Source organism: Ammodytes marinus (genome assembly GCF_949987685.1).
Source record: "Ammodytes marinus genome assembly, chromosome: 21".
Taxonomy (NCBI): domain Eukaryota; kingdom Metazoa; phylum Chordata; class Actinopteri; order Uranoscopiformes; family Ammodytidae; genus Ammodytes; species Ammodytes marinus.
The window spans coordinates 25345356-25357855 of record NC_137225.1 but is presented as its reverse complement, the minus strand read 5'-3'; the positions used below and the strand labels follow the sequence as shown (position 1 = coordinate 25357855).

Below are 12500 nucleotides of genomic sequence, written 5' to 3'. Positions count from 1 at the left end.
ACTCTCAGATGACTCGGGGGAGCCTCGGGAGGGGGGCTTTAACAGGTGGGGGTCTCCCTCACTGCTGGTTACAATGGACAGATGAATCAATTAATAAATATTGTTATTTAAGGGGGCGCCCTTAGCTCAGTTGTTAAGGCGTCCCCCCCCCCCCATGGGCCTCGGCCAGCAGCAGACCCGGGTTCGATTCCAGCCCGCGGTCGTTCTCTGCATGTCACTCCCCTCTCTGCCCCATTTCAACTCTGTCTCTACACTATCAATAAAGCATAAAAATGCCAAAAAAAATATCTTAAAAAAAAAAAAAAAAAAAAAAGAACACTAAGGTTTAAAAGGTGCAATACAATACAAAATGCAGATATTTTTTTTTTTTTTAACCTTTATTTCTACAGGTAAATCCCATTGAGACCGAAGACTCTTTTGCAAGGGAGACCTGTTTTCCTTTCCCACGTTACCATTCACACACACATTCATACACCGATAGCAGACTAACTATCAACATTCACACGAGGCAAGGTGGGTGAAGTGTCTTGCCCAAGGACACAACAACTGTGACACAGGTGGCAGGGCGGGGATCGAACCTCCAACCCTTTGATCATCGGCCGACCCGCTCTACCACCTGAGACACAGTCGCCCCTAAAATTCGAGATAGCGATACTAAAGTTAAAAAGGTGCGTACAGTTTTATCAGGACGTCCTCGGTGGGCTCCAGAACGTCTGTGACGGACACAGAGACGAACTCTTCGGCTCCTGAGACGCTCTCCACTAGACTCATCTCCTCTGAGACACTGCTCTTTGGTTTGTAGTGGGACGAGTCAACCAGCCCATGCTCTATCATACCTGCAAGATAAATCACATTGAAGGCAATATAAAAACGTTTTAAATATGCCGTTTTTCACAGCATTATTAAACCTGTGTACAGCCCGTATCTCACTGGGCTGCGACTGTTTGCGACAAGTTGGAGACTGCATTCACGAGGGAGTCTCTAAACTGTCTCCAAACGTTCGCGGAGGTCTCAATTTCCTCGCATGAGTCGCAGAGCCGCGCAGTCCTGTCGCTTGAATTTTGAACATGTTCAAAAAAAGTGTGCGACAAATCTAGTCTCAAAATAGTCTCAGTTGTCGCATGTGTCTCAAACGCGTTGCAAACCCTTCTCAATTTAGTTTACGCGAGTCAGAAAGTGCGATAATATGTGAGACAACTTTGCGAGGGGTTGGCGATATATGAAACTACATTGTGACTGATTTGAGACAAAAATGAGACTGACATTCCGTTCGTGCGACGCTCGCCAGACGTTCGCGAGACATAAATGCGACCTCCCGGCAAGTGTTGGCCAGGACATTCGCAAACGTGTCGCGAGGAACCAACTCAGTGAGACTGCAAGATAAAAATGTCGCTAATTCGCATATTTTCTCGCAATTTTGTGTCTCCAACTTGTCGCACACTGTCGCAGCCCAGTGAGATAGGGGCTTAAATAAGGCCTTATGTCGTGCTCTATCATACCTGGAAGATATCACATTAAAAGACAATATAAATGTCAACAATGTTACCAAGCCCCAACCACAGCTACAGTAGTTCTACCAGCATCCAATGCGGAAGTGACAAAAAATGCAATACAAAGGTTTTCAAAACAGAGCAATGTCTCATTGACTCCCATGTTAAATAGGCCGTTTTCACAGCATTATTACACCTATTTAAGGCCTTATGCCGTGCTCTATCATACCTGGAAGAGAAATCACATTGAAGGCAATATAAATGTCTTATTATATTAGGATTCAATCATTCTGTATTGTCATTGAATGTTTCTCATTGACTCCCATGTTGAATAGGCCGTTTTCACAGCATTATTAAACCTATTTAAAGGTGCAGTGTGTAATATGACATCAAGTAAGTTCTACAAAGTTCTAGAATGCAACACTCCCTGGGAAACCCCAACCCTTTCGAATAATAACAGAAGCTACAGTGGCCTTCAAGGACAAGAACAATTCTAAATTTTAAACAATGCACCTGATGACATTCCAACTATGACACTTTCAAGATGGCGGCACAAGGCCTTGGTCCAAAATATGCAGAAATATGGACATATATGAGACCCTTACTAAGGAAAAATAAAATAATTTAAAAAAAAATCAGCTATTATGCACTAAATTAAATGTACTTATGGATATTATAATTACTTTCTACAAAATCTGCTAGGAAATAAAACCCAGAATTCTACACACTGCAGGTTTAAGGCCTTATGCAATGCTCTATAATACCTGGAAAAAAAATCACATTAAATAAAACATGTCTTATTATATTATCGTACGTTTTATTTATGCATGTCATATTTCTACGTCTAATAATAATCCATTCGACCTTTTGCTGTTTGCTTGTTTCACGTTTGACATTTTCCTTTTACCAATAGCGTAAATAGGGTTTGATGTGGAAGTGGAATGTTTGCTGCAAATTTGGCCGGATGAAAATATTCAAAAACAAATCGGATACAATTGCACTCCAAACCCCATTCTGAGCGTTTTAAGATGTGGTGACGTATTTGAAAGAAGCAATTAAATTTATATTGGAGCCACTTACCTGGGAACAGTGATAAAACCGTCATCAGAGCTCCTACTAGTCTGTTGACCGGAGACACATAGAACAGGACCTGCAAAATACATACGCAAAAAACTAAATTAAAATCGTCAAATCAACTCAGTTTTATTTGTATATAGCCCAATATCCCCAATAGACATTTGTCTCAGTGGGCTTTACATTCCATACAGTATGACACCCTTTGCCCCTATCTATCTATCTATCTATCTATCTATCTATCTATCTATCTATCTATCTATCTATCTATCTATCTGCCCTTAGACCCTTAGCTCGACTTTATCGGGATTAAAAAAAAACTAAAAATACAGACATACAGTGTATATTTATGTGTATATATATTTGTATAAAAGAGAAAGGACTTGTTTTTATATCGAACCTTCTTCTCAAGTAGAATGAGCTTGAAGAGGATGAGGACCTACGAAGGGAAAAATGAAAATAATATATTCAGTGACATTCTAACTCTTAAAACTACCAGTACCGTAATTTTCGGACTATAAGCCGCGCCTTTTTCCCCATTTTTCGACCCTGTTATTACACAGCACAGTATATGTTCTGTACTAGCTACTATTGCACTAAATGGTAACACTTGAATACGATATGCAAATATGCAACTTGTTTGTTGAAATGTTAATAAATGGGAAATTCCTCAAGCAGCCATCTCTTTCCCGACAATCCCCTCTGTGCACGAACTCTTACATATGGTAATTAAAGGCCTACTTCACTGGTGGAAATATGAAGGTGTATTGAACTCTGAGATCCTATGTAGTATAAATGTGCAAAGATTTTAGAAATCGGTTCATCCTAGCCTGAGAAAAGGCAGAAAGAGTGTGTTATGGTCTCACTGTCTAACCCTACATTTTACCATGCGTGACATCACACATGGTAAAATGTAGGGTTAGGATTAACAGGACAGCTGGGCCAAGGGAAGACAGAGGGAAGACTGAGGGAAGAAAAACCTCATTCATTATATTATAATAGTGATTTTATAATGATAGAACGCCGGTTCCGTATGGGTGAAGTATTCCTTTAAACATTAAAACACCTGCGGCTTATAGTGCGGAAAATACGGTAGATACAGTAGTATTGTGTTTATGTGTGATCTCGTACCTTGTGTCGAAAGTGCAGTATTAGATCTCTTGGTGATAAACCTAAAGGGAGGGACACAAACAGAGCATTTATAGAATATATAGTTGGTGAATATCTGTAGAATTTGCAGCAAAATCACTGTTTTTTTTTAAAATGGCTGTTCGATCATTGTACTCCTTTATAACTGGCATTAGTTTCAAAGCAGTTTGGAAGCTCTTGTCTTTTTCTTAATACTTTCCTGAGTTGAAATGATGAGTGAACGTTTGGTTTGTTCTTTATAGCCAAACTTATCGGTCTTAAAGGTGCAGTGTGTAATATGACATCATCAAGAAAGTTCTACAAAGTTCTAGAATGCAACGCTCCCTGGGTAACCCCAACCCTTTAGAATAATAACAGAAGCTACAGTGGCCTTCAAGGACAAGAACAATTCTACATTCTAAACAATGCACCTGATGACATTCCAACTATGACACTTTCAAGATGGCGGCACTAGGCCTTGGTCCAAAGTATGGAGAAATATGGACATATATGAGACCCTTTCTAAGGGAAAAAATAATAATTCAAAACATTTTTTTCAGCTATTATGCACTAAATTAAATGTACTTATGGATATTATAATTACTTTCTACAAAATCTGCTAGGAAATAAAACCCAAAATTCTACACACTGCAGGTTTAAAGGGTACGATAGGGAACGGCTGTGGATGCATAAAAACAAAATGTCTGACCCACCTAGATACATCTGTGATCCCTCCAGACTGGACCCTCTCAATGAGCCGTTCATGTGATCGTACAGTTCCTGATGGAGAGACAGAGAGAAGAGAGAGAGAGTGAGTGAGTGAGGGAGGGAGGGAGAGAGGGAGGGAGAGGGAGGGAGGGAGGGAAAGAGGGAGAGGGGGAGGGAGAGAGTGAGAGAGTGAGAGAGAGAGGGGAGAGGGAGGGGGGGAGGGTGGGAGGGAGGGAATGAGTGAGTGAGTGAGAGAGTGAGTGAGAGAGGGGGAAGAGAGAGAGAGAGGGAATGAGTGAGTGAGTGAGTGAGTGAGGGTCATATACAGAGAGAGAGAAAGAGAGAGAGAGGTGAAAGCCATATGTATATGTTTGAGTGGTGGTAAAAAAAGAGGTCAATATAACATTAACTTAGAGAGAGGAAGAGAGAGAGAGAGAGAGAGAGAGAGAGAGAGAGGGAGAGAGAGAGAGAGAGAGTGGGTCATATACAGTATATGGGTGAGTGAGCCAAAACAGAATATTAAAAACATTCACTTTAACTTACAGGTGGAGTCAGTGATTGTGGAGAACGCTTGTTGTCAAAATCACTTTTTGTCTCAGTGAATCAGTGAATATCTTCGCTACTTGATTGTATGGTCGGTGTGTGAGTTGAAAGAAAATCCAATTTGAGCACACAGCCTACATGTTTACGGTGGACCCCTTTGTTTACATACCAGTTTACAGAGCCTAGGCTATGTATTAACTCCTGATTTTTTTGAAGCTCACACACAGTACAGACAGGTAGCGGGATCATGAGGAGATATTCACTGACTTAGACAAAAAAGTGATTTTGACAACAAGCGTTCTCCAGAATCGCTGACTCCATTCACACACACACACACACACACACACACATTCAGACACACACACATTCAGACAGACACACACACACACACCTACACACACACACACACCTTTAATATGGAGATCTGTGAGAAGTCTTTCTCCTCAAAGTACGCGTGTGTGATGAGCTGTAACTTCGCCTGCAGCAAACCGTACAGAGGCTGAGGATCAAAACACACACACACACACACACACACACACACACACACACACACAGGTCAGCAGCAAGTCGTGTGTGTGTGTGTGTGTGAGTGAGTGAGTGAGTGAGTGAGTGAGTGAGTGAGTGAGTGAGTGAGTGAGTGAGTGAGTGAGTGAGTGAGTGTGTGTGTGTGTGTGCTGTCTGTCAGTCTGTGTGTGTATGTGCGTGTGTACGTGTGTGTGTGTACGTGTGTGTGTGTGTGTGTGTGTGTCTGTGTGTCTGTCTGTCTGTCAGTCTGTCAGTGTGTGTGTGTGTCTGTCTGTCTGTCTGTCTGTGTGTGTATGTGCGTGTGTACGTGTGTGTGTGCCTGAATGTGTGTGTGTCTGTCTGTCTGTCTGTCTGTCTGTCTGTCTGTCTGTCAGTGTGTGTGTATGTATCTATCTGTGTGTGCCTGAATGTCTGTCTGTCTGTCTGTCTGTCTGTCTGTCTGTCTGTCTGTCTGTCTGTCTGTCTGTCTGTCTGTCTGTCTGTCTGTCTGTCTGTCTGTCAGTGTGCGAGCGTGTGTGCGTGTGTGTGTGTGTGTGTGTGTGTGTGAGTCATTACATTACAGCATGACCCATTAAAACCCTTTGAAAGCCAAGTTCACTCGATCATGACGATGCTTTTCTTTCACCAAAACATCATGTGATTCTCTCTCCTCTCTCAACCAGGAAGTGACTAGACACAGTAACATCTGTAGTTGGCAGTATTGTGCCTGTTTAACCTTCCTATTATGGAAAGTGCGCAACAAAAAAAACTCCTATCATACATTTTTTATTTTCTCCGTAAAGATACTGTATTTTCTTTAAGTCCAAAGTGTTTTTTTTTTAATGATTATTTTTTGGCATTTTCAAGCTTTATTAGACAGTACAGAGTTGAAATGGGGAGACAGACAGAGAGAGAGAGAGAGAGAGAGAGAGAGAGAGAGAGAGAGAGAGAGATAGAGCGAGAGAGAGAGAGGGGGGGGGGGATGACCTGCAGTAAATGTCCACGGGTCGGACTCGAACCCGCGACCACTGCAACGAAGGCCGGAGCCGATATGGTACGCGCTCTATCCACTACACCACCGGAGCGCCCCCCAAAGTGTTTTTATGCATAATAACAGAAAAATAGATTGTGTATTCCTTATGAGCTCACGCACTGAACATCAGAAATGACAGAAATCTGTGAATTATAAACTTAGAAACCTTTTCTTCCACAATTTATTATCTATTATTTTATTAGTCAATTGAATTTATTGAACATGTTAAAATAAAACAAACAATTGTCATTAGGCATTTTTTTTTACATAATACAAGTTGTTTTGAAATGGTTAAAAGGTGCAGTGTGTAATATGACATCATCAAGAAAGTTCTAGAATGCAACACTCCCTGGGTAACCCCAACCCTTTAGAATAATAACAGAAGCTACAGTGGCCTTCAAGGACAAGAACTATTCTAAATTTTAAACAATGCACCTAATGACATTCCAACTATGACACTTTCAAGATGGCGGCACTAGGCCTTGGTCCAAAATATGCAGAAATATGGACATATATGAGACCCTTTCTAAGGGAAAAATAAATAATAAAAAAAAAAAATTCAGCTATTATGCACTAAATTAAACGTACTTATGGATATTATAATTACTTTCTACAAAATCTGCTAGGAAATAAAACCCAAAATTCTACACACTGCAGGTTAAAGACACAATAACTCTTTAAATTTTTTTTTTTTTTATGATAAGTATAAATAAAGTGTTACCGTCACAATTCTTATAGCTTTTAGAAAAATGCTGTAAAATAGCATAATCTTGGGGCGCCCTTAGCTCAGTTGGTAGGGCGTACCCCACCCCCCCCCCCATGGGCCTCGGCCAGCAGCGGACCCGGGTTCGATTCCAGCCCGCGGTCGTTCTCTGCATGTCACTCCCCTCTCTGCCCCATTTCAACTCTGTCTCTACACTATCAATAAAGCATAAAAAAATGCAAAAAAATGCAAAAAAATAAAAAAAATAATCTTCTTCTTAAAATAGCATAATCTTCTTGCTAATACAGTAATAAATGCTATAACTCTTTCAATTATTATTTTTATTTTTATTTTATTTTGTTTTTTATGACTCACCACTCGACTGAGGACACAGACGCTCTTCTGGACCGTCTCCCTGGTGACGTCAGCAAGTCGAACCTTCAGGGCCTGGACACGGATAAATAACTGTTAGATAACGGTGTGTGTGTGTGTGTGTGTGTGTGTGTGTGTGTGTGTGTGTAGGCGTGTGTGTGTAGGTGTGTGTGTGTGTGTGTGTGTGTCTGAGTGTCTGTGTGTGTGTGTGTGTGTGTGTGTGTGTAGGTGTGTGTGTCTGTGTGTGTGTGTCTGTGTGTGTAGGTGTGTGTGTAGGTGTGTGTGTGTGTGTCTGTGTCTGAGTGTCTGTGTGTGTGTGTGTGTGTGTGTGTAGGTGTGTGTGTAGGTGTGTGTGTGTCTGTGTGTGTGTGTAGGTGTGTGTCTGAGTGTCTGTGTCTGAGTGTCTGTGTGCGTGTGTGTGTGTGTGTGTGTGTGTGTGTGTGTGTGTGTGTGTGTGTGTGTGTGTGTGTGTGTGTAAAAAATATGTTTATAAATATACAGTATATAAAAATAAGACAAAGCAGAACATTGTGTGACTGCTGGCTGACTCCACTGGCCTCATGAAAACCGTCATGCGGATAACCGGAGGGACGGAGATAAAACGAATCGTTGTTTTATAATCTTCTGTCGTGACTAAACAAGCCCTGTGTTCCGAATCTCATACTCTTTCTTTTTTCTATTCTACATACTACATCTGACGATAAAAATAATCTAGTTAGGATGCAGTAGGCATACTATTGGGCCATACTTTAACTTATTTATTTCATCATAACATGGCGCCTTGATCTTGCCTCTTGCTTTTATATCCGTCTCATCCCCGTTTCTTTTCATATGGAGGCTTCGTCGATGTGACGTCACTTCAGGTGTGCACTGGATTGTGGGTCAGAATCGCCCAAATAGGATGCTGATTTCAATACTAAAAATCTCGGCCGGATGTAGTAAACATTCCAAAACCATGGGCAATCTGCTCAGTAATACTATACTTAACCTTTTCATGTGATTTATATTAACAACACTATCTACTTTGAATTCTCTTATGCATTGGTTCGTTTGGAATAGGATGGTACAATTGTAAAATATATGATTCATGATATTGGCTGCGTTCGAAAAGCCCTACTAATGTCCTCCCTCCTACATACTCAACATGTATACACTACATACTGTCTACTTAACCATCGTTTGTGTATGCAAGGTTCGTCGGACCGTTTACACTGAAGTATACAGAAGCAATAAAGAAAAGACGCAATGCATTGTGGGGCGGTTGAGTAGGAAAAGTATCCTATCGATCCATACACAAAATCTTCCCGGAAGTAAGTACTCATTCGGGCATTTCTCGCCTACACAAACTCGCAAACACAACCGTCACATACTCAAATTGACGTCATAATTAGTATGAGTAGGACGTTAGTAGGGCTTTTAGTATGAGTAGGACGCTAGTAGGGCTTTTAGTATGAGTAGGACGTTAGTAGGGCTTTTTGAAAACAGCCATTGAGTATTTTTTAAAGAAACATGTGACGTGACTGACCTTTGCTTCTATTTGTCGATAACATGACACTCCGTAGACGCACTTCAGGTCTCCACTGAGCGGAGGCAGGTGGAAATACACCGTGTCTGGAAAACAAAAAGACCATTTGTATTAAATATTTATTATTATACAGAAACAGGCATTCTTTCATACGGTTCTACACAACACTACGGGATCTCTGTGACAGAAGAGAACATTTGGCTGGATTCAGAAATCACATTTTCACTATGAAACAGCTGCTAATTATTTTTATTTTTTTTAAGATTATTTTTTGGCATTTTCAAGCTTTATTAGACAGTACAGAGTTGAAATGGGGAGACAGAGAGACAGAGAGAGGGGGGATGACATGCAGTAAAGGTCCACGGGTCGGATTCGAATCCACGACCACTGCAACGAAGGCCGGAGCCAATATGGTACACGCTCTATCCACTACGCCACCGGAGCGCCCCAGCTGCTAAATTTTTAACCTTTATTTGTAAATCCCAGGGAGACCGGAGACTCTTTTGCAAGGGAGACTGTTTCCATTCCCACGTTACCATTCACACACACAAACTTGGGTTGAAGTTCACTTTAGATTTGCAAGTTTTTTTTTTTTTTTTCGACAGTTGAACAAAATTGTATCGCGACTTTATCCTCTCAATTTCTAGATAAATGGGGCGCTCCGGTGGTGTAGTGGATAGAGCGTGTACCATATCGGCTCCCGGCCTTCGTTGCAGTGGTCGTGGGTTCAAATCCGACCCGTGGACCTTTACTGCAGGTCATCCCACCTCTCTCTCTCTCTCTCTCTCTCCCCATTTCAACTCTGTACTGTCAAATAAAGCTTGAAAATGCCAAAAAATTACATACATTTTTTTTTTTTAATAATTGAACATTTCAACATAATTATTGACTTTTTTTTACTTTAAACCAAAAACTGTATAAAAAAAAACCTTCCTGTTATAATTTTCTTCTCTCACCCTTTGGCCCTAAATGGTAAATGGACTTGACTTATATAGTGGATTTTAGACGAATTTCTCAGCCCCAAAGCGCTTTACAATTCTTACCACATTCACCCATTCATACACACACTCATACACCGATGGCAGTAGCTGGCATGCAAGGCGCTCTCTGAACCATGGGGAGCAATGTGGGGTTCAGTGTCTTTGTCTCTGCTAATACTGTTCCATATAATTAACACATAAAATAAACTTGACCTTATTAAAGGCCTACTTCACCGGTTGGAATATGAAGGTGTATTGAACTCGGAGATCCTATGTAGTATAAATGTGAAAAGAAAAATGAAATCGGATCATCTTAGCCTGAGAATAGGCAGAAAGAGTGTTTTATGGGTCTCACTGTCTAACCCTGCAGTTTCCTTCTTGTGACATCACAGTAAGGGTTAGGATTAACAGGACAGCTGGGCCAAGGGAAGACTAAGGGAAGACTGAGTGAAGAAAAACCTCTTCATTATATTATAATAGTGATTTTATAATGATAGAACGCCGGTTCCGTATGGGTGAAGTATTCCTTTAACCCACTTTACACACCTGTCAGCAGCTATGACACATATATGACATTTAAGAGAAAGGAAGACAGATTATGTATTGTTGTGAGACATTTAAGTTTTATTGTTGTTTAAATGTGACAGCGGTTTAAGCACAAAAGCATTAAGCTGCCAAACTGGGTTAACAGGGTGAAATTAACGAGTCGTTCATTCGCACCTGAACGCACCGCTTAGAGAACAAGTTATTCTGCATATTTAAACTATTAAAACAAACAGCTGGGGAACGCAACTAAGTACAATCTACTCAAGTAATACACTTAAAGGTGCAGTGTGTAATATGACATCATCAAGAAAGTTCTACAAAGTTCTAGAATGCAACGCTCCCTGGGTAACCCCAACCCTTTAGAATAATAACAGAAGCTACAGTGGCCTTCAAGGACAAGAACAATTCTAAATTTTAAACAATGCACCTGATGACATTCCAACTATGACACTTTCAAGATGGCGGCACTAGGCCTTGGTCCAAAATATGCAGAAATATGGACATATATGAGACCCTTTCTAAGGGAAAAATAAATAATAAAAACAAAAAAATTCAGCTAGTATGCACTAAATTAAATGTACTTATGGATATTATAATTACTTTCTACAAAATCTGCTAGGAAATAAAACCCCAAATTCTACACACTGCAGGTTTAAAGGAATACTTCACCCATACGGAACCGGCGTTCTATCATTATAAAAATCGCTATCATAATATAATGAATTAGGTTTTTCTTCCCTCAGTCTTCCCTTGGCCCAGCTGTCCTAGTAATCCTAACATTTTCTCATCCGTGATATCACACATGGTAAAACATAGGGTTTGACAGTGAGACCATAAAACACTCGTTCTGCCTTTTCTCAGGCTAAGATGATCCGATTTCTACAATGTTTGCACATTTATACTACACAGGATCTCAGAGTTCAATACACCTTCATATTTCCCCTGTCAACTAATGGAGTCATAGTACTCTTTCATGTACTACACTTGTGTATTTGTACTGCTTAGCGCTTACCTTGTATTTTCACTGTGATTGCTCTTCTATTCTTATTTGTAATGTGTTGCTATAACACCTGAATCTCTCCCTGCGTGGATCAACAAACCCTCACCTTATCCTATCTCATCTGGCCGCAAAGAACAGCTGTTTTCATTTCCTGCATTGCATTGTGGGACGCAAATGCAAACTTTGAAAAAATCAATTAATAAATCCTTCTGGAATAACCTTCAGAATAGTGCTTAGAATTCTTTATGGGAGATTTAGTTGATGTGAGTGTGTGAGTATTGAAAAAAAAAACTAATGTTGAGATAATGTCCGTTAAAGATGGTTGTATAGGAGAAATATACAGACGCAAACAGACAAGGTTTAGTCAAATAAACACCTGAATGTACATGTTGGACCTTTGATTTATACTAGTATGAAAGAAGACATGTTATGGAAGATAAATAGACAGAAAATCTGAAAAGTGCCTGAAAAAATTATGTTTTTGCCTGCTCACACACACACACACACACACACACACACACCCCAACCCCCCCTCACACACACACACACACACACACACACACACACACACACACACACACACACCCCAACCCCCCCTCACACACACACACAATTAAAGCGAATCATCTTTGGCAGGGATAGTGCTGCAGTGTGTTTGCCTGTAACCGACTCCCAGTCATGTGTCTTTATATGAGACGCAGTGCAGAGGGAGTGGCTGTTGTTTTTTTTAAATCAGCTTAGACACACACACACACACACACACACACACACACACACACACACACACACACACACACACACACACACACACACACACACACACACACACACACACACACACACACACACACACACACACACACACACACACACACACACACACACACACACACA

The 12500-nt window shown here is 40.7% G+C and overlaps 1 protein-coding gene across 2 annotated transcripts in view; it reads right to left on the bottom strand.

Moving 5' to 3' along the window:
- Positions 1–12500, bottom strand: part of avl9 (AVL9 homolog (S. cerevisiase)) — a 41212-nt gene that overhangs the window by 20121 nt on the left and 8591 nt on the right. Inside the window, exons 3-11 of one of the 2 annotated variants that reach the window (XM_080050003.1) lie at positions 9081–9166; positions 7559–7630; positions 5353–5442; positions 4406–4472; positions 3696–3736; positions 2965–3003; positions 2571–2640; positions 677–836; positions 1–64 (exon numbers count right to left, since the gene is read on the bottom strand). The exon at positions 1–64 is cut by the window's left edge and continues 231 nt beyond it. In XM_080050003.1, the coding sequence (XP_079906129.1) occupies positions 1–64; positions 677–836; positions 2571–2640; positions 2965–3003; positions 3696–3736; positions 4406–4472; positions 5353–5442; positions 7559–7630; positions 9081–9166 (689 nt within the window). The remainder of the gene's footprint in view (positions 65–676; positions 837–2570; positions 2641–2964; positions 3004–3695; positions 3737–4405; positions 4473–5352; positions 5443–7558; positions 7631–9080; positions 9167–12500) is intronic. The other variant, XM_080050004.1, reaches the window with a different exon arrangement.